We start from the raw sequence: 21,859 nt of genomic DNA on the forward strand, positions 1-21,859 counted from the left end.
TCAGCCCTCGAGCTCAGGGTTATGATACAGGGTGATGTGTACAGCTAATGCTTAGCTCATTTTGCACATGTAAAAGCCATACTAGAAAAGACAGAACAAAACTTACCTGTGACTGCTTCATAGAAGTGATGATAAAGGTTTCCATTTCTTTTATTAATATAATTTTGTTACTTACAAATTTTATTCGTAAACATGTACAAATTCTGTGGGAAAAAGCATATGTGCTGATGGAAATTAAAGTCATGTGCTTGCTGAGTTACAAAGGAAGCATTGGGACTGGAACCTGACCTACATTCAAAATCCTAATGCTTCCACTAAATAGCTAGAATTGTGATAATGTGCTTCCCCATTAGGGCAGGTTGACAGGACTGATCAGAGCCCCAAGGCAAAGACTTCCCTGGTTTCCCCTTGCAAGAGCATGCTCCTCCCTTTTAGAGATCCCTGTCTCTTCATCCCCATCCTCCCACTGGAGGGATTCAGGTCTGCTTGTTACTCTGCCTCCTGCCAATGCCTTTTCAGGGACTACTTAGCGTTTCTTCCTTTAATGACACAGCTGTATGCTCTGGCAGCCCTCAGCAACCACAATTTGCCTGTGTTTTGACTCCTTGACTTTATAAAAGACGTGTAGTTGGTAAATTCCACCTACTACTTTTTAGACTCAAGAAGCTGTAGCCAGGGTTGCCCCTACTTTCTGACCCCTGCTTTCTTCCTTAATCAGAAACATCTGATTCAATTTCCTCCTTCCCTAGTTTGTCTGTTTTGCTGTACTAAAAAGACACATGCCTGATACTGTTTCAACAAATAACCTTTTGTCACCTTGCCTATAATCTCATTTGGGAGCAAGGAGAATACATGAGCATACTATTGTATGATGAGACACGCAAAATAACCTAAAAGCAATTTTTAGAAACTTCCAGGGAGTAAGGAAATAAGACATGAAGGGTTATCAAATATTCAGAATTTCACTTATAATCTTCACAAGCCCTATTTCATCTCCTGTGTTCCAATGGACAGTTTGTTCCTGGAGTGTTACAAGGGAAATGTCATGGAACAGAGATCTAGGTAAAGTGAGAGACTCCATGGGCACTCGCAGACAGCACAACCCTTCTGCCAAATTGGGAGAACTGTCTTCTGAGCAAGCACTGGGACTGTCTCTACCATATATACCAAAGGTGCTCTCAGGGCACCTGCTGTGCAGAGCTAATGGTGTACATTTCAAGACATGTTTTTGTATTTACTTAGTGTGCGTACACATGCAAGCCCAAAACAGTGTGCATGGGGAAGTCAGAGAACCACCCAAGCAGTGGGTTCGTCCTTCCACCAAGTGGGCTCAGGGAATCAAACTAAGGTTATCAGGCTTGGTGACAAGTGCCTTTACCAGATGAGCCTCCTCACTTTATAAACCACAGATCACTGTTTTGTGTAAAGGTCTCTGCTTTCCATGGAACAAAGTTTTAAATAAGCCCTTGTGGGAATATTCTGTGATTATGACACACTGTTACATTGCTTCTAATGCATTGCTGAGGCTGAAGCCTGAGGCAGTGTTGCTTTGTCCCAGACCTGCATCACAGGGCCTTACTCACCGTACCTTAAGCAACAACATATTCCATTGCAACTGGAGGTTGCAATTAAGTCAAGGACTGTTTTTGCTTTTGCTCTTCCTTATCGTGTCTGCTTTGGAAGGATAGGCAGCTGTGCTCCACATACAAACTTTTGAGTTGTTCAAGAGGTTTCTAGTGTTTTTACATGTATTTATTTATTTGGTGTTTGTATGTATATATACAGATGTGTGTATATGTAGATATATGTTGAGACCTGAGAAGAATTTGCAGGAGTAGGTTCTTCCATCATGTTGTTTCTGGGGATCAAATGAAAGCTTTCAGGCTGAACAGAAAGCATATCTACTCACTTTGGTGGTTAGTTGTTTTCAACTTGACACAATCTAGATGGCAGTGTTAGAAGAGACTGCTTAGACTGAGCTAGTCTGTTGGCATGCCAATGAGGGATTATGTGTTAACTGAGGGCAGTTCACAATGGTTGGCATCACTCTCTGGGAAGGTGATTCTGAGTTATATGTGGGGAGATATGGAGCCGATCATTAATCCACTCTTTGTTCTTGACCATGGATGAATGTGACCAGTCCTTTCAAGCTTCTGCCTCCCTGACTTCCCTGTCATGATGGATTGTAGCAGGAAACTGTGAGCTGAATAAACCCTTTTTCCCTTCAGTTGTTTTGTCAGGGCATTTTATCACAGCAGTAGGAAAGGGAGCTAAGACACCTGCCGAGGCATCCTGCTGACCCTGTTCACAAGGATTTGAGCTACTTTCAGACATGTGCACCTTAAATTTCAGTTTGGTGTGGAATAAATTCATAATCTCTGTGCCACACCATGACTGCTGTTAATAACAGTGCCTGCTGTTTGATGATTCCTATCAGCCACATTTTTCAGCATTCTCCCTAGATGAAAAGTAATAATAAAGGTAATATATGAAGAAAGGAAGGATGCTGATTAATTTGAATTCCTGTTCTGTAACATCAATGTCTTTTAATACATCGTGTTGCATACTAAGAATAAATAATTTTGGTCAAAAGGTAAGTATACACAGGCATAAATTTTACAAATTTCTTAGTGTGTTTACCTGAGAGAATGTCTTCTCATCATTTATTCCTAAAGCCATTGAAATCTTTCAATTATACAGAAGAGGTGCTTGTATCTGTTAAATATCACTCTAAGTTTAAGATTTTTAGTTGAATATTTGACAGATTTTCAAACAAAATTCCTTAGCACCTGCTATATACAAAAAATAACCAAATCAGCCTCATCTTTCAGAAATTTCCCCAGTAACTAATGAGGAAACATTAATAGTATACCAGTTTGGTTCCTTGGTGGCAGGAAACAGTTGTCTGTTTTTTTATGCCCTCCTTCAACCAGTTCATTTTTGGCCTTCCACCAATAAACAAGGGGTAACAGGTAAGTGGTGCTTCAGTGATGCCTAAGGGTGCTTGAAAACAATTTATTCCTTTAAGTGGATTAAATAACTCACCCCGGAAGGTCTCATTACATGATGACATTGCAAAAATTAGCTATTTCTTCAGAGGGAGGGCATTTACGAACTGAATAAATGAAGGGTGAGAATCAGGTTACCTGGGCTCAATTGCAGTCCTACTTGCTTCTAGACATTGTGACTGAGCAAAGACAGTTCATGCTTCTGAGTCACTGTGTGCCCCTTTACTGTGGGCACCATTACCAGATTAGAAGTGGCTGTGAGATTACCTCATCCTTATGATTTCTTAAGCAGTGAGTACTGGGTAAAAGTCAGCCACTCTTATACAATGTTAAGGGTATGAGTGTTCTAAAGAAAAGTGGATTGAAGTGTTAAAGCATGTAAATTGTACATTTAATATATTCTTCAGGGAAAGTGTGATGGTTTTGGCTTGAGCCATGTGCCTATTGTTTCACCCTAAGATGTGAGCAGTTCTTGGCACTCAGTGGTTTGAGTGAATGAATAAATGAACTGTTAATTGATTTATTCTCACTCCCATCCTGTTGATGTTTTCCTTCAGGCCTGAACATCTTCAGGCGATCTGTTTGCCTTGAGAAATAATCAGTACAGGCTTCTGAGAAATCGTGTGGTTTATGTTCTGTGTATGACTATAATAACAAAATTAATTGCTTTCCTGTTGTCTGCTTAGCATTGATCCTTCTGTGTGAACCAAAACCTGTCAGTGTCTTCAAACTGATAAATAATGATCACAGTGTTCAGCATTTTTAAAACAGCAGTGTGCATGGTAGGGTGGGGGGTAAAAGAGCAAGAGGGAGAGAATTTTAAATAAAACTTAATTTCGATTTGTATATCTAGGCTTGTCTATTTCTATCAAAAGGCCATCATAAAAATTAGTAAGCAATTTTTCCTCAACATCCAGAACAAAAATGGCACTTTGCTGGAGAACCTGCAAATTACAACCATAGCAACTTTATATTAAGGGATTTCTTTTAATCAAGACTCCTATTTATATTTTTCAGTGTCTGAATAATTTTTAGTTGTGATATTTTCTGTGATTCTGGTCACAAATTTGTTTTGACTGTAAAGTATGTAGATTGACTTCCAACGTATCAACACACTGCTCACTGCTTAGCTCAGTCTACAGAGTCACAAAGACTGGTTATTTACATCCCTTGTAACATAGACTAGCATAGGGTGAGGAAGAATGGAGGCTGACTCCTTGTTATGCACTAGTCAACTACCCAGACTCAGATTTCAGTGTTGATTCATGTCAGCTTTCCTAGATAGGTCTTTTTCAACCAAGTTGAGACTAGGGTTCTCCCGACTTCAGGTTTATGCTTGTGAATATCTGTAGCCCACTCTTGACATCCTCTGCCTGTAAATACCCGTGGTCTGCTCCTTGAGAGCCTCTACCTGTGAACTATGGTCTACTCTGTAAGGGCCTCTGTCTGAGGCCTCTTGGAGGAACTCAGCCGGTGAATACCTGGGGTCCACAAAAGAGCCTCCGCTTGATCATATCTACATTTTCCTGTTTCCTGATTTTCTTTTGTTTCTGTTTGTGTGCAAATGACAAATTGTGTCATTTTCTGTGTTTTAAACCACCTTACCTTTCATGATAGCTAATCTTACTCAAACCTCATTTTAAAATTCTGTATGTGCAATATCCTTTCCATGTTTCAGGAGCACACAGTTGGAAGCTTCTCTGCAGAAAAAACATGAGCATGTGCTTGTCACTTTATCTCATAAATCTAATTATTTTGCATAGTAACTTCCATCTCTCCTAGGAACAACATGTCTGCCTCTGGACTCTGCTGGCAGACTAGCTAGCTGTTCAAGACTCTCTGTGTCTGTGGGCGCACAGAACAGATGGTGATATCTCTGCCATGTTTTTTTTTTTTTTGATGGGATGAGTTGTCAAGACAAACAGTCATGTAGCTTCTGGGTCACGTGCTTTGGATTTATGCCTTCAATCTATCCAAGACTTTGTGACCTACGTAAGATGTTTGGTTTTGCCACTGCACAGTTATGTAGTATATCATGTCCAAGAAAGAAGTCTAGTGCCATCCTTTTGTGTGTGTGTGTGTGTGTGTGTGTGTGTGTGTGTGTGTGAAAATGAAGTTGACTGCATTATAGTCATTCCTACCCTGGTTGGGACTTTGTCATTATTGCTAATGTTAAGGTAAAAATAAATTCACGTTGAACAAAGATTTAATTATGACAATATCTTTACCAGGAACTCTTTGATCCTTCTCTCTTAAATTTTGGTTTAGTATATTTCACTGTTTATGCATTGTTGTTCCACTAAAATGTCAAGATTTTATATGTATGACAATACCAAGAACTATTACTGTTGGCTGTCTACAAGTTACATCCCATAAGCTAACATACTTAAACTAGACACATATATAGTGTCTTAGAAGGATTGTCTAACAAGCACTGATGCCCTTGTTTTGATTTTTTTCTAACCTATATCTCTTTCTGTTTCTCTTCTTTCCATGCTGACCTTGATGTAGCAGACCACTTGGGGATTGAATTCATGGGTAAGACAAAATAATTTGTTCCTTATATATTCTGAGATAACTTTGATAATGTATATATTGTTCACTTTCTCCATCTGACAGTAATCAAAATCACTAATTATCAGGCCCTATTTGTAATTAAAAAAACTCTTTGGTCCACTCTACATTTGGCAAAGGCTCAAAATAGAAGCCTTAACTACAAATTCAGAAAGTGATGTAATGTGCAGCATTTTTGAAATTCTGCAGAAATAAGATTTGCCTCTAGGCTTTGATAGTTTCCTCTCATTCTTCCATTTTCTTATCTGTAAAATAAGGGTGCTAACAATTTCTATTTTAGTATATATATATGTATATATATATATCTGCTTAGCTCACTATTTCCATATGGAAAACATGCATGATAATGATAGACAACAACAATTCAAAACTCTACATCATTGTTTTGTGCTTAAATCCCTTTTCCTCTTACAAACTGACAGTGTCGCTATATCTTAGCATCAATACTAACTTGTATTATATATATGTAACATTTCCATGAACAAAACTGAAATAATTCTTAAAATACTGCTAACTAACAAGACAGTTTTGAAAATATTTGAATGCATTCAAGGGACTATACTTTCTACATTTATAGACAATTTCTTTAAAAATGAAGATAATTCTGAGTCTATTACAAGTTAAATAAAATATGTGCCATGAAGCTCAATATGGAAAGATAATGAGCAGGTAAGAGTTAGTTAAATTGAGAAAACCTACATTTGAGACTGAGTTCTGCCTGTTTGGATCTAAACTCCAGATTTCTTTCTCTTATATAATGCAGACACAAATACTTACTCCAAATGTGTATGGGATTATGAGAAATCAGACAAATTCACTTATACTCATTCATCCACTCTCCTGTTTATTCTGATGATGTACATTCAGATATATTTATTTTAGATCATGTATAAGTAGATATTAAGGTTTCTTAAGACAAAACTAGGGTTAGAATTGATATAGAAAATGTACATAATATGCACAATTCTAAAATACCAGAGATCAATAGAAGTCAATGGAAAGGAATTTGCTATTTACAGCTAAGATTATTAACAGCTTGATACAAAAATAATTCCACAATGTCTCAAAAAAGGAGCACTTTATTGACAGGGAGTATTGTCTCTTGCCCAGGGCATGTGTCTCTGGCCAGTGAATGACTACATTTCATCTACCTGCTGATTTATTGACCTAGCCTGGTTCTTTCCTGTCGCTTCAATATCTCCCAGTCTTGCCTTATTATCTCTCTATTGCTAGCAACATTGGGACAGAGAAAACAGGCTTCTTTAAGAGACTTGGTCTTAAAAGAATCACATTTCTTAATATTTTCTTCCCCATAACTTATCAAATACCATGATTATTCCACAAATGCGACTAGGAAACACAATCTCAGACCATTGAAAATGAGTAGTTTTAGTAATTTATATTATAATGTGAATTCCCACAATGTGAAAAAGAACCAGAATCTTTGGGAAGACTCAATAAAAAGTTCTCTAGGAGCAAGGAGTACAGATATATAACTTTGCAGGCATAACCAAAATTAAAACAGCTTTTAAAAATGGGAAAGTAGAATCAGACTATTCATAGAAGGTTTGGGTTTTCGCTACAGTAGGCGAAAACAGAATGACAAAAGACTGAATATTGAGGGGTGCTGAAAGAGATAGACAAGAAATTTTAAAAGGGGAAAAGACTAAATCTAAGCCATGGACCACAAGTGACAGAAAAAAATGAGCATGTTCTTTATGATAGAGAATAAGTCGTTAGAAGGGGAAGCAGTGTTAGTACTCCTTGTTCACCAATGGTAGCAGGGAATAGGTGTCAGTGGCAAGGGTTTATGGCCCTCAAAGTCATTTTGAGAAAAGATGAGTACCACTCCTCACAGAGAAAGAAATTTTCTCCATTGGGCTGTGGTGACTGCAGGTCTGAGAGTGGTGGTTTCGTGGCTATTGAGCAGAACACTTGTAGACAGAGGAATCACCACACAGCTGGCAGTAGGACTGGAGCTTTTTAGATCACAGAAGAAAAGTGGCAAGATAGCAAATGAAATTGCTATACAAAGTGTTAATTATCTCTGTTGAAAGAAATAGACCACTCTCCATCATATCAGGAGACTTCTAGCATCGCTGGCATGTATAGCACAGTGGAACTAAAATATACACTGAAAGGTTTAAGTGACAGCTCATTTGAAGAGTGCAATTCTTGGCCCAGGTAAAATAGTAGGTTACTGTGCAGTTCATCCATATGACACTCAAGCATGAGGTTATAGCAAGTCTTGCAAAAATTAGAGTCAAATCATAGGTCTGAAGTCTTATAGGGAATAGGTTCCCAGTGTGTGACTATTTGACTCCTGAAATAGATACTGGTTTGGAGAGAATGGGGTTGACCAGAGAGATGGAGTTAAGGGAAATGTCTGGTACACAGGTGCATAATGATAACTGCAAAAGGAGAGTTCAGAGCAGTGAGTAGGTTTACACAAGGAGTGAATATTCTCTTTCAATTACCTAAATTATCAACTTACACACTTTGCTGAATCTAAATATGTAAAATGATGTTTTGGCTTTGCAAACAAATATTTTGAATTTAATTTGTGATTACAGAATTGATGTGGGTAAAATGTCTTGGAGCTGATTATTAAATTATTAAAAGATATATGGATGAAAATTTCACGTAGAAACAGAAGAGTATACAAAATGTGTATCAATTTTATCTTGTCAGTTTATTTGTGGGCAGATAATTTATACAAGTTTTGTTTGCATGTGTGTATGGGAAGGGGTGAATCATTTAAATGGAATTTATTCTCATAGCACTCTGAAGTTCACAACAATATATTTTAGAAAATCCCAAGGTACACTGCCTGTACGTCTTTCACATGTACAGAGACCCCCAGTTGTTTCAATTTTCCACAAGACAGCTGCATTAGTTACCCCTAAATCACCCACATATGCCTTTTTTTCTCAACCCTTGGCAGTGACCAATCTTTTTATGGTTACTATAGTTTTGCCTTTTCCAGAATGTCAAGATGTTGGCATGTAATGGTCTATATTGGCAATGAGCTTCACTGCCTTTTTATTGTTCATAATAGTTCAGTAAAATTACATGTGTGTGATGTGAAGTATTTGTCAAGAGACAGCAACACATGTCTTGTTACAGTTTTACAGAAAATGGCCTTTCATTACTGAGTAGTATTTCAGTGTCCAAATGTCTCACAGTTTTCTTATTTAGCCTCACAAAATCATCTAGCTGCTACAAAGATTTAACAATTCTTAAAATAGCCTCATGATAAACACCCACGTGCAGGTTTATATAGAGCTTGCAAGCTTCCATTGCTGCTGGGTCATATGGTGAGGACACACTGTTTTATAACAAATTGTTTCACTCTCTTATACAGTGTCTATGCCACATTGCATTTCAATCAATAGTTCATTTCAGGATTGTTGCTTCACATCCTTGCCAGGACCTAACCCCAGTTAGCATTCTAGATCTCAACATTTCTAATGGTGTGCAGTGCCTTCACATTCTTTCCATTTGCCGTTTCCTGACATCTAATGTGGAACATTCTTCACTATGTTAATATGCCATCTATAAATCTTCTTTGGTGAGATGTATGTCAAGATCATTGGGTGCAGTTTTGACTGTTTTTATAAATGTGGAATATTAAGATTTCTTTCTATATGTTGCCTAGCAGTGTTTCAACAGCTACATCTTTGGTAATTACTTTCTGTCAAGTAATGCTTTCTCTTATTATTGTCTTGACAGTACACTTCTCAGATAAAAAAATTAATTTTAGTGAACTGTGATGGTTATATAATTCTTTCTTCTGTACAAGTTGCCTTCAGTGTTCTGTCTAAAGTCATTGCTGCCTGATGTCATTCCAGGTTATTTTCTTATAACATTACAGCTTTGCATTTTGAATTTATGAATATGATTCATTTTGAACTAGTTTTTCTGAAGACTAAAACAAACCTATCCTAATGGTTTCATTGTGTGAGGTAGCCAGCTATTTGAACACCACTTGCTGAATATGGTATCTTCTCTCTAGTTGACTATATTTCTGTGTGTCAAAGTCTGAGAAGACTGCTTTGTTCTGTTTAGCTACCTATAATTTTCTTACCAGTATCATATTACCTTGATTATTACAGGTTTTGAGGAAGTCTTGAAGTCAGGTAGTATCAGTCTCCCAATATTATTAATTATTATTATTATTTCATTGTTGTTGCTCTTCAACATTAACCATACTAAATTTTGATACTCATTATTTCTAATCTTTAGAATTAGTTTTTTTAAAAGCAACAATATGACTCACCAGGCTTTGTACATGGATTATATTGATCCATGCCAAGTTAGAATAATTTGTTCTCTAGACAACATTGATTCCTCCTGTACATTGTCATGGAATTCCTCTTAATTTATTTTGTTCTTTTTAAAAATTGTCAGACACCCACAGCTAAACACTGAACTGGAATCCAATGACAGAAAGGGAGAACTGATGAGCAAAGGGATTAAGAAGGTGATTTAACCCACACAAATAGTTGACCTGAACAAGGGGGAGCCTTTGGACACAAGACTGATGGCTGGGTGGACAGCATGGGACTGATCCAGACTCCCTGAATATGAGTGTCAGTGAGGAGGCCTAGGTAATCTATGGGCCCTTGGGTAGTATGTGTCCCTGGCACACAAACAGTCTTTGGCTACCCATCCCACAATGAGGGATGATCTCTCAGCCTGGACTCTTGGGGGAGGGCCTAGGTCCTGCCCTGGATGAAATGACAGGCTCTGGATATCCCATGGAGGGCCTCACACTCCCTGGGGATTGGAGTGGAGATTGGATGGGGGAGTGGGGGGCCTGGTAGTGGGGGTGGGGCAGGAGGGGAGGGAGAGAGAGCTGGGATTGACATGTGAAGCAAGGTTGTTTCTAACTTAAATAAAAAAAAGGAAGAAAAAATTGTCACTAGGTATTTTTTCAGCTTTTTCCATACTGGCCTTAATATATATTTGTAGACTTATCCCTAAATATTTCCTTTTGAGGAGAGAATAATAGTTTTGTGAGTTTGATTTCTAATTCTATTTGTTCTTTATTGGTATTTAGGATAAGTGACATCTTTTGTTTGTTAGTCATCCACTATATAGATGTAATTACTCATTGTTTCTAAAGGGGGTTTTCTGTTGTTGATGCTCCAATATTGTTTAACATTTATGACAACCTTGTAAACTAATAAAAAGATGTTCTTCTCCCTTCCTAATTTACATGTCTTTAGCTCCTTCTGTTGTCTCACTTGATTAGTCAGACCTGGAAGTATCATATTAAAAAGTCTATAATAGGATATATGCTCATTTTGTTCCTGATCTCAGTGAAACATTTGCGTCCTTCATCATTGAATAGACTATTAAGTGTGGAATATTTATAAATATTCTTTCTCAAATTGATAATGTCATCCCTTTTTCTTATATTTTTGGTTGTGAGCCTAGCCTTTAATGGCTGAGCCATCTCTCCAGCCTGATGTCATCCCTTTTTCTAAGAGTTTCTAGTCATAATTGATCTTTTCAAGTACTCTTTCTCAATCTATAGCTATGATCATGCAATTATTTTTAGTTTATTGAAATGATGATTACATTAGTCACTTTTCAATTGTTGAAACACCCTTGAATACCTAGAATAAATTTCACATGGTAATGTTGTCCAATTTTATGTTAATGAATCTTGGGATACCTTCTTTCTGATATCTCCCATCTTACTTTGAATAACAATTTAATTTTTACTTGAGGTATAGTTTATTTCACAAATTAATGAAAGTACATGTTTTAACAAGCATGTGATATTCCCAAAGTGTAGGAATATCTAAGTGCCTGCTGGTTGATCAACTTCAAAACCTAAAATCTTCAAAGAGTTATTAACAAATTCCCATTTTACAGCAAGGGGTTCCAAGCCATATGTTTCAATATCCCTAATACTATTTAATCAACCCATACTTACCTGAGTTACTATATGTCAGATATTTTGGAGGTGCAGGCGTGTATTTTGCTCTCTTAACACCAAAGTGTCTGATATTAAAAAGAAACAAAGCTAAACACAGTGAAGTGATATAATCATTACTATAAAATGTTATAGGAGAAATCCAATAAGAGAAAGATAAGGGGGAGTTATGAAGTGCATTTGGATAGCACTGGGACAGGATCCTGGCAAAGAAGGTATTTGAGGTGCATTAGTGGAGCCATAGCACGAATTTATAGTACTTGTTACTTCCTCCTCCTTTGTCTGAGCTTGCTGTTTCAGTTTCAGTCTCTGGGTCCAGGAACTGTCTACCCTTAGAAATGGAGAAAGAAGCTGGGCGGTGGTGGCGCACGCCTTTAATCCCAGCACTTGGGAGACAGAGGCAGGCGGATCTCTGTGAGTTCAAGGCCAGGCTGGACCGACAGCCTCCAAAACAATACAGAGAAACCCTGTCTCGTAAAAACCAATTAAAAAAAAAAAAGAAATGGAGAAAGAAGACAAACTGTACTGAACATAATTACCCAAAACACCTTTCTTGTTAAGTTATAAACTTTAAGGGATAATTATATTATGCAGTAATCCATGCCAAGTCCAGTGTCTGCGAAGCTGTCAGCATTCAGATATATTTTTCTTAATTGTATTCATAATTTTTTCCTAATGACACCTGTGGGGTTTGTGCCATGATAAATGCAAAAACAAATATTGATGGGGAAGTTAAAGCATAATGTTAACAGATACAATGAAGGCAACAATTTATACACACATATAAGGTACAGAGTTATGTTTGAAAATTATACAATCGACATTAAACAAATTGTTTCTTTAGTTCATGATTTAAACTCTGTTTTTAATACATTACTAAAAACAAATTTTTAGGATACTATTTAATAAGTTTATCTTACAATGTGACCACATCAATCTATGAAATAATTGAATGTTGTTGTAAGCCAAGTCCTCACTGACTTCTATAAAATCCAGACATTCCTCTCTATGGGATGCTTGGCCAAAGAACGTGTCAAACTGCACACACTTAGAAGGTACGATGATGAAGGTACAAGGAAGATGTCTTTCCTGACAAACACCAAGCTATTTTATCAAGTTCTCAGTCACAAAATGTTTCTCCTATGTCCACCGGAATTATTTGTTACTCAGCAAATTTTTCTGACTGTGCCCTGGTGTATTTTATGCTGTAATCATCAAATATGTTTGTGTAATAGCAGGTGTAACGCTGTTTGAAAACTTTATCAAAACACGGGGAAAGCTTATTATGTGACGTGACATTTATGCAAATCTCTTTCATTCTCATTTGAAACATAAAATGAACACTGATTATTGGGAGTCATATTTGTTGTTTGGCTTGTTTCAAGTATATCATAGTTTATTTATATATAGTCTGATTGAAAGAAAGTCTTGTATGATTTTAAAATTCAAGGTATAGAACTTTGGAAAATTATGTTTTCATTAAAGTATTAAACTGTAGAAAGGTACTGATATATCTTAAACTTAAAACAAAGCATTGACTTTCTGCTAGGAGGTGCATAAAACTGTATTCTAATTAAGTAGTGTTACTTATATTTATAACTTCAGAAATAACGGAGTTGAGCATATGGTAAATAGCCTTCCACCCCTTTTAATAAAAGAATATTTAATCCATTTAGTGGCCACTAAATAAAGTCCCATGAGAATAGTCTTGTTCTAATTTTTCTCAAATGTTATGAAGTAGGAATATAATCTATAGCTACACTGCATGTTTTAAATGAATCTAAATGGTTTTCCCTTAAGTGTAATAGATTCACAGTTAAGTCAAGTGAACTCAATTTTTGTTCTTATTTGTGAATTTCCATTACAAATCTGAAAGTGAGGGTCTTTCTTTCCATAAATAATATCTGTGAATTAGAATTATTTGAAAATGAAAAGCGTCTTCATGGATATAAATACACAATACCTTCTTAAAAAATAAAATTTTATGGACAAACACTTCATAGTGTGTTTGCAGATGGGGTGTAGCCAAAGAGAACAGTCTGCACACACTATTTGCCATGTTAAATTGCTTGAAAAATTACTTGTGTTAGGCTATCATAACATATTGAATAGTATGTGCCAGAAAAGTTGGGTTATCTTTTGAATTCTCAAAAATGTATAGTGTTTCTGTAGCAATCATAAATAACAAAGCTGAAGAACATCTAGGTTTAATTTCTTATCCAAAGTTGGGGAAGTAGAGATGGAGAATTGCAACTCAGATTTGTCTTGCCCATTAGCTTTTCAATGACTGATTGCTGGGCATATCCTAATATGAGGACTACATGGTAACTCAGAGATTGTCCTCTGGTAATATTTTCTGTGGTAACGTTTTGTAACTTGTCCTAGGACTTTGGAGGTCATGTGTCTTCTATGAACACTGTCTCACATTATCTGATCATCACAGTCTCTCATGTGCAAAAGTCCACATACATTGTGTAATATTTGAATATTTCTCCTCAACTGAAAAAGTGTGTTTGAAGACACACTCAGATAATCAACAGGGTGATGGTTCAGCACACTGTTCTGTTGCACAAATACCATTTACCAGAGGTTATCTATGTCAGGTAATAGTAGACTAGTATTCAACAACAATCCTTTTTGATCACACACACACACACCCAAACACGAACACACACACACACACACACACACACACACACACATATATATACATATATATATACAGGGTTCCAGTCCAGTATCAGTTAATAAACTTTTACTGGTAGACAGAATTGAAATATTGAACTGCTAGGAAAAGTGGTGCTGTTCACAAGATCAAATACTTATTTGTTGGGGTAACAGCTTATTATCTTCCAGAAATCTGCTGCACACTATTTTGGCATTTATTTGGAGGTCATAAACTCATAGACTTCAATAAACCTTAGACTCTCAATAATTTAATGCATATGGTGAAACATGAATTTTATTAAATTTGTGGTAATAGATTTGTGATAATGAGTTACCTCTGAACAATCAACATCATTCAGGAGGAGCATTTCCAGTGGCTTCTAGGGAAACACTTTTTAAAATTCCGTAAAAAAGACCCAGATATACCACCCTTAGGCATATACCCAAAGACACTCAATCATACCACAAGCACACTTGCTCAACTATGTTCATAGCAGCTTTATTCATAATAGCCAGAAACTGGAAACAACCCAGATGTCTCTCAACAGAGGAATGGATAAAAAAAAAAATTGGAGCATTTACACAATCGAGTATTACTCAGCTGGTTAAAACAAGGACACCAGGAAATTTGAAGGCAATGGATAAAAAAGTCACCCTCAGTGAGACAATCCAGATAGATAAAGACATGGTATATACTTAAGCATAAGCGAGTATTAGTTATACAATAAAAGACAGCTAAGTTACAATCCACAGATCCAGAGAGATTTTGTAACAAGAGGGTTCATGAAGGGAACACCCAGATCTCCCTGAGAAGGGGAAGAAGGAGACATTTTGTGAGTGCACTGAGGGCAGGTGAGGATGAGAACATGAGCAATCAGGTTGAGGGACACAGGGGGAGTGCTGAGTGGGACTGCTGCGGGTTCATTTCGTATTGTGTGGAAGCCTGGTACAGGGAAATCTCTCAGGAGGCAATGCAGAAGAGCTCAGCTCTGACTAATAACAATGGTGGAAAAGTAGCCAGAACTGGCCATCTCCTGTGATCAGATTGGTGTTTGGCCAATTGGAGAGGTTCTATCTAGCAACTGATGGAAGCAGATTCAGAGACCCACAGTCAAACATTAGGTGGAATTTGGTAATCCTGCAGAAGAGGAAGAAAACGGAGTATAGGAGCCAGAGGGTCAAGGCCCCCACAGGAAGCTTCACACAGTCAATTAATCTAGATTTATAGGGGTTCACAGGGACTCACAGAGATGGAATGGAAAAACCATGGAGCCTGCAAGGGACTGACCTAGACACTCTGCATATATGATACAGTAGTGTAGTTTGGTCCTCCTATGAGACTCCTAACAATGGAACTAGGGGCTGTCTCTGACTCTTTTACTGGCTTTTGGGACCCTACTCCTCATATTGAGCCACCTTTCCCAGCGTTAATACATGGAGAGGTGCTTAGTCCAGTGCAACTTGATATGCCATGTTTTGTTGATGCTCATGGGAGACCTGCCCTTTCCTGGGCAGAGATGGAAAAGAGGGGACTGATGGGGGTGGGTGGGAGGATGGTGTGGAGAGACTGGAAGATGGGTGCTGCATGTGGTATGTAAAATAAATAGATGAATAAAAATGCCATAAAGAAGTACATAGCTCAATTGTCATTAAGAAGGCATTGGAGAAAGAGTGTACTAGACATCCACAGGGATTTCTTAGTATTGTATAATAAGAATTAGACACAAATAATACTAAGCTGTTCCCAAATTATCTCCTGGAAGCATTGGATGTCGAATAAAGTAGACACAGCCAGTAAGCTCATCAGTTCCCATCATGCTGGGAATTGATGTCAGATAAACTGATGAACTATCTGAAAGCCTAGTACTTATTGTTAGTGAACTAGCTTTACATCTCAGAAATGGATGCTTAACACAAACAAACAAACAAACAAACAAACAGAAAGTGACAGCACACGAACTCAGTTTAGTAGGCTTTGAGAACAAGAACAGCACTTAGCTTACTTAGTAGAAGATGCAGTTCAGGGAGATAGCAACGGAGTCCCAAAGCTGTGAATTTATGTGTTCATCACACATTTTTTCCCTACTACATTCAGGTTTCTAACTTCAGTCAGAAACACGTTTTTATGAGGATATGAGGCCTTTCACCTCTGTTAGGAATAACTAAAATGTACTGGTACAGTGATTCTCATCTTCTGCAGCTGTGAGGAACAAGTATTGCAGCTGGGATTTTTGGGACCCCAGAACATTAAAAAAAATGATATGGAAACTTGTTATTTATAAAAGCTCAGTCTTAGTTTAGGCTTAGATTAACCTGCACCCTTTAATCTACATTATTTTATGTGGCTCGGATACCTTTATTCTGTCCTAACCCTGTGTTGGCAAAGCTCAGCAGTACTTCTTTGTGTCTTGTTTGTCCAGTTTAGACAGTCTACTGTCAGCAGTCAAGGTGAAGGTAGTTTTTTACCCAAATGACTAGTTTTTATTTTCTGGGTTCTCAAACATGGTTTCTCTGTGGCTTTGGAGGCTGTCCTGGAACTAGCTCTTGTAGACCAGGCTGGTCTCAAACTCACAGAGGTCTGCCTGCCTCTGCCTCCCAAGTGCTGGGATTAATGACATGTGCCACCAACGCCTGGTCCAGTTGACTAGCTTTTGCCACACAAAAAAGCAAACTCCAAATGGAGGTTCTTCGATGCCCACCATCCTTTTTTGAAATAAATGGATGCTTCCAAGAGCACACATGTCTCACTGTCATGAAAAGCCCTATGTTATTTAAACCTTTTTAATGCTATAATCTGTAGATATTTGAAGTGTTTAAAGATCAGCTATTTATCTAAAATATATCACTGTAGATCTTGAAAACATGCCTCACATGTCTATAAGCTTTATTGTTATAGGTGATTATTAATCATATTTGTTTGTTATCTTAAATAGATTTCAAAGATTAAAACTTTGTATTATATTTTAAATGAGATGCATAGATATAATACCTTAAACAAGAACAGAAACAAAAATACAGTATAACAAAAATGACCTTATATTTGTATCAATATACAAAATTCTATACCAAGGTAAAATATTTGATACTTGTGGTCTTTCAAAAGTAGACTCAACACTCCCCCCTTTGAGTCCAATATTTCTATACTATACTATATCCCCCCTTTTCCTTTTAAAAAGAGACCCTTGAATCTAATCTCCTTTGTTTAGTTTTCTTGCTGCCCATAACCAGTAACAACTTTTAACCAACTGCACTAAATGACAACAAACATCAATAACCCACCAAATGACCAGGAGCCACTCATCTCACCTCTTGGGAATGTGAGAAACACATTTTCTAGCCTGTTTCTGTTGTCTGGGAGTGATGACATCTTTTAGGGGACCCTGAGAAAGTTATGATAATGGTCAAATCCTGGGGAAGATAGCTGCTGCTTACTCTTGGTGTGATGGGATAATGCAAGGCTTATCTGAAGTCCTGGCTGGAAAAATCTGTGGGTTGTACTTTCTCAGCAAACATCCTTGAAGCTGTTCTGGATTCACAACTCTGAGGAAGTTGTAACAGAGGTGCTCTGAGATAGTGGATTACCTGAGCTACCTATTTTCCTTGGTGCCTGGTTCCCTTGCTCTGTAAACACACAAACTTTCAAAGGCAACATACATATCTTCATTAACACAAGTAATGAATTGTGGTGTGCACAAGTCAGTTAAAGATTTTCTGTTCTATGTTTGAGCAGGTAAAGGCATCTGTCAAATTTATAAGTATGTTTTGACTGCATAGTCCAACTATAATATAAATCTCTATTCATGTCATATGAAAAGATGACATATAATAAAAAATAATGAGGAATCTGTAACAAACAATATTTATTATTTCTCATTTTGTCTCTGAGATTTTTCTATGTAGAGGTATCAAGTCACATATTACCTTTCTGGACTTCCTCTTTATGTCTGTAGCCAAGATACTCAGGAGGTGTCCTCTGGTCAAATCTGATCTCCATTAACCTGAAAGGAATTCACAGCCTTTCATTTCCTGTGGAAACAAAAGCATAATCTCTTCCCCAACGTAAGACATTTTTTTACTTCCATTTTAAAGTTAAGGCATTTCTAAAGTACACAGGTTTGTTTAATTCATCAGTCCCATCCACAGTCTGAAGTTTCTCAGCAGTTGCTGTTTGTTCATTACCATTTAAAAAATGAAAATTAAAAAAGCAACAAATACCTCACTCTGAGGTTTTCTTAGGTTCTATCATGAAGATTCTCAAGCCTCAAGACTGCTAAAATTGGTGTGTTAAGTACACATTGGCTCACCTTTTTTTATATTTTCTCCTATCGCATAATTCTCAGCAATTTTGAATCATATTCTCCTCTTCCCGTTTATTTTTTCTGCATATGTTTATTTTTTTCATGTCACAGCATTGAGGCCCAGAACCACTTCCCAAATTCATTCATCATGTATTCTACTTAATTTTGTTAGTTTATAACATCATTGTGGTTTATGTCCTTTTTTAAAGTACATTTTGAACCTCTCACTGTAATATTGGCTCCAAATATGAACTGTGTTATCTAAATCAAGTTAAAATTAAAGTGTTTACCAGTTTGTATCTCTTTTAAACATAACCATAAAAGGAGAGTTGAGCTCTATAACTATGAAACAAAGAGATAATTAATCCTTCCATACCCAACATATAGTTATTTCCAGGTCCAACCCCTCCATAGAAACTTCTGCTCACAGAGTGGAACAGAAGACTAAAGAATCACCTATTACTGGTCTATAGCAATTATTTTTGTACAAGGTTTCTCTGTGTAACAGCTCAACATCAGTTTTTAAGCCTAATAGGGAAAATGTTATAAACTCTGTGCTTAGGTTTCGAAACTGACACACACATTTACCATAGTTCATTTGTTGAAAGTGAATCATCCAGGTCTAGTTCAAACTCAAGGAGAAGATAGTCTACAAGAGGGCAGGAATATTAAGGGCATCCCTGAGTCTATGGATTACATTCTCCTAGAGCCTTTGCCAGGCAGATATAAAAAGTTCATATACTATAAAGGCCCATGTAACATACCATTATATGTCTACTTCTTAATATTGCCCATAGGTGGAGGATAATATGTCTACTTCTTAATATTGCCCATAGGTGGAGGATAAGCCCGTCTACTGACAAAGAAATGACTAAGCACTATCCAGGTTTGAATAGCTAATAAACTATTGGTCATTAGTTATTAGTTAATATAAAATGTTAACTCCAGATGTCAATCCCACTTGAGAGGAGACAATTTTATGTGAGTATGACTAAGCTATTTACCTATAAAACTGATGTATATTTCAAAGCAATGCTGTTGAAATGAAGCACGATAATTTCTTTAGAGGAAAACAGCATTCCCCTCTCTCCAGACATGCATAGTTTTTCCAGACTGAAGATGACATGCAGTGTAAGTTGATTCATCTAGAACATGTTATATAAGAAGTCATGATTTTATTTCTCTATTTATAAAACAAAGCCACTGGAAAGAATGTGGCCAATAAAAATGCATGTTTTAATTTTGGTTAAACTTCAACCTGTATGTATGTGTCCACTTTGAAACAATTTCTCCCTTGGCATCAGTTTTCCCATTTGAAAAATGGGCAACATTTATTCCAGTGATTCTTGGAATTTTTGAAAACACAAAACTAGCCTACTTGTATCTGTTCTTCCCCTCCTTGTCTGTCTAGTACTTCAGCTGGTTCCTCTTCCTCACCTCCTCAGTCCCTTCATCATCATCTGTCTAGAACTCCAACTGACTCCTCCTGCACATTGAATTTCATTAAATTTCAACTTTTCCTTTAGACTTTTCTCAGCCCAAGAAAATTTTGTTTTGATGGTATTTGTACATATTCTAAGATGTTTTAAAATTTAAAGTATACATCATATTCCTAGAGTAGCTCATTGCAGTAATGGCTTGAAAATATTCCAATTTAAATTCTTTATTACTCTTTCTAACTCTAACTTTATCTCCATACTTGTAGTAACTTTATTTCAACACTCCCTTTGTTACTTTTTACACCTTGGAGATTAAAGTGGGAGATTCTGTTTTTTTTTAAACATGTATTTGAATTGAATTTTATTGGTATTAAATTTTATTGGGATTTAAATTTTATTTTGATTTGTCTTACAGCTAGTCTATATTTGTTTTTAAAAAGTAATAGTATTTTATATATGAATATTTTAAGTAACCTAGAAATATGTTAAAGAAAAGGGCGTTTGTTTCACATACTAACATTTGTTTGATGTACTCGTTAGCCAATGACATTATTCCTGGCTCACTTTTAGAAACTTGGCTGTAGGAGGGCCAGATGGATTTCCATGGTTTGTGCTGCCTCCAGAGAACATGCTGAGGTATGTGGCATGTGCTGACACTGGAGACAATGTGGATGCCTGTGGCTTACGCTGTCACTAGAAACCATGTGGAAGCCCCTGTCTGTGCTACCGTTGACTGTAAAGGGAAAGAAATCTATTTTGCAGTGGTGTCCATGCCTACAGGTGTACAGTTGACAAGGAATATACATGGAGGGTTTCTGTGGTAACTCCTGCTCCCACCACACCTCATTCCACAAAGATGTAATAGCCTAGACAGGAAGCCATTGAAGAGAACTCTTAAAATTTTTGATAAGGATGCTGAGATGTGACTCTCTATGGTTGATGGCATCTGGCAGGGGTGCAGGTGAGGAAAGACCCACTTTTCTTTGAGGGGCTGACCACTGGGAGTTTGTGCATACTCTGGTGTGTGTGAAAGCATTATGAATTGGATATTTTTGTTTGATTTCTTCTTTTGGTGGAGGCATCATGAAAGGGAATGTAAGTGTGGCTCATAGATTTGAGTTCCCAGTTCATCAATAAAAATATTGTGTAAAAAAAAAAAGAAGAAAGAAATAAAGAAATTAAGCCAGGGGCTGCTTTTGACTATTCTCTCCATAATAGTAGGTCTGCCATGATTATTCAAGTCAAATGTAGTATTGTGTACATATTTCTATCATTTGTCATTTTAATTTTAGGCACTTTTCTTTTCCACTGATAGAACACATAGTTATTTAGTTATTTGTATGTGTTGACTTTAAAGGTGACAAATTTGATCAGACATTTGGTCCTTCAGAACTGACATTGACAAATAGTTTACAGTAACTGCAGATGTTCTTTGGTGCTTTTATCTGTTTGTAGAAAGGGATCACAACCTCAGAATGACAATTGTAAGTTTTAATGCCTTCTAATGACTTGACATTTTGTAATAGGAAATGAATAAGATTCATTAAAATCAGCCTACACATACTCACACACAGACACATAATTAGACATGAAACAAACCTTTAAAAGATAGGTATGTAAGTAAATGGTGATTTATAGCACATCTTTTTGAGAATTTGTGCTTTGTCACTAGACAGTGAGTCCTTAATTAATTTCTGAAAGTGGTTAATACATGGTTTTGTTTGAGAATCTGCCATCCAGATCCCAGCTCAAGAGTATGCCTATCTATTATTTACAAAAATCACCATTCAGACTTGCTAGACTGAATTTTCCTAGGAGACTCATATTTTATGAAATAAGTTTGACTTATTCCCTCAGTTTCAAGATTGTTTCATAGGTAAATTGATTTTCTTGTTCCTTACTATTTTTCTTTTCATAAATGATCTA

General features: G+C 36.8%; 1 protein-coding gene across 7 annotated transcripts in view; it reads left to right on the forward strand.

Moving 5' to 3' along the window:
* Nrg3 (neuregulin 3) overlaps nucleotides 1-21,859 on the forward strand; it is a 985,840-nt gene that overhangs the window by 874,595 nt on the left and 89,386 nt on the right. For 4 of the 7 annotated variants that reach the window (XM_013121168.3, XM_040747666.1, XM_040747663.1 and 1 more), the window contains exon 4: nucleotides 5,520-5,546. In XM_013121168.3, the coding sequence (XP_012976622.2) occupies nucleotides 5,520-5,546 (27 nt within the window). The remainder of the gene's footprint in view (nucleotides 1-5,519; nucleotides 5,547-21,859) is intronic. The other 3 variants (XM_040747665.1, XM_040747667.1, XM_040747669.1) reach the window with 1 other exon arrangement.

This window comes from Mesocricetus auratus, unplaced genomic scaffold (assembly GCF_017639785.1).
Source record: "Mesocricetus auratus isolate SY011 unplaced genomic scaffold, BCM_Maur_2.0 Super-Scaffold_100006, whole genome shotgun sequence".
Lineage (NCBI taxonomy): Eukaryota > Metazoa > Chordata > Mammalia > Rodentia > Cricetidae > Mesocricetus > Mesocricetus auratus.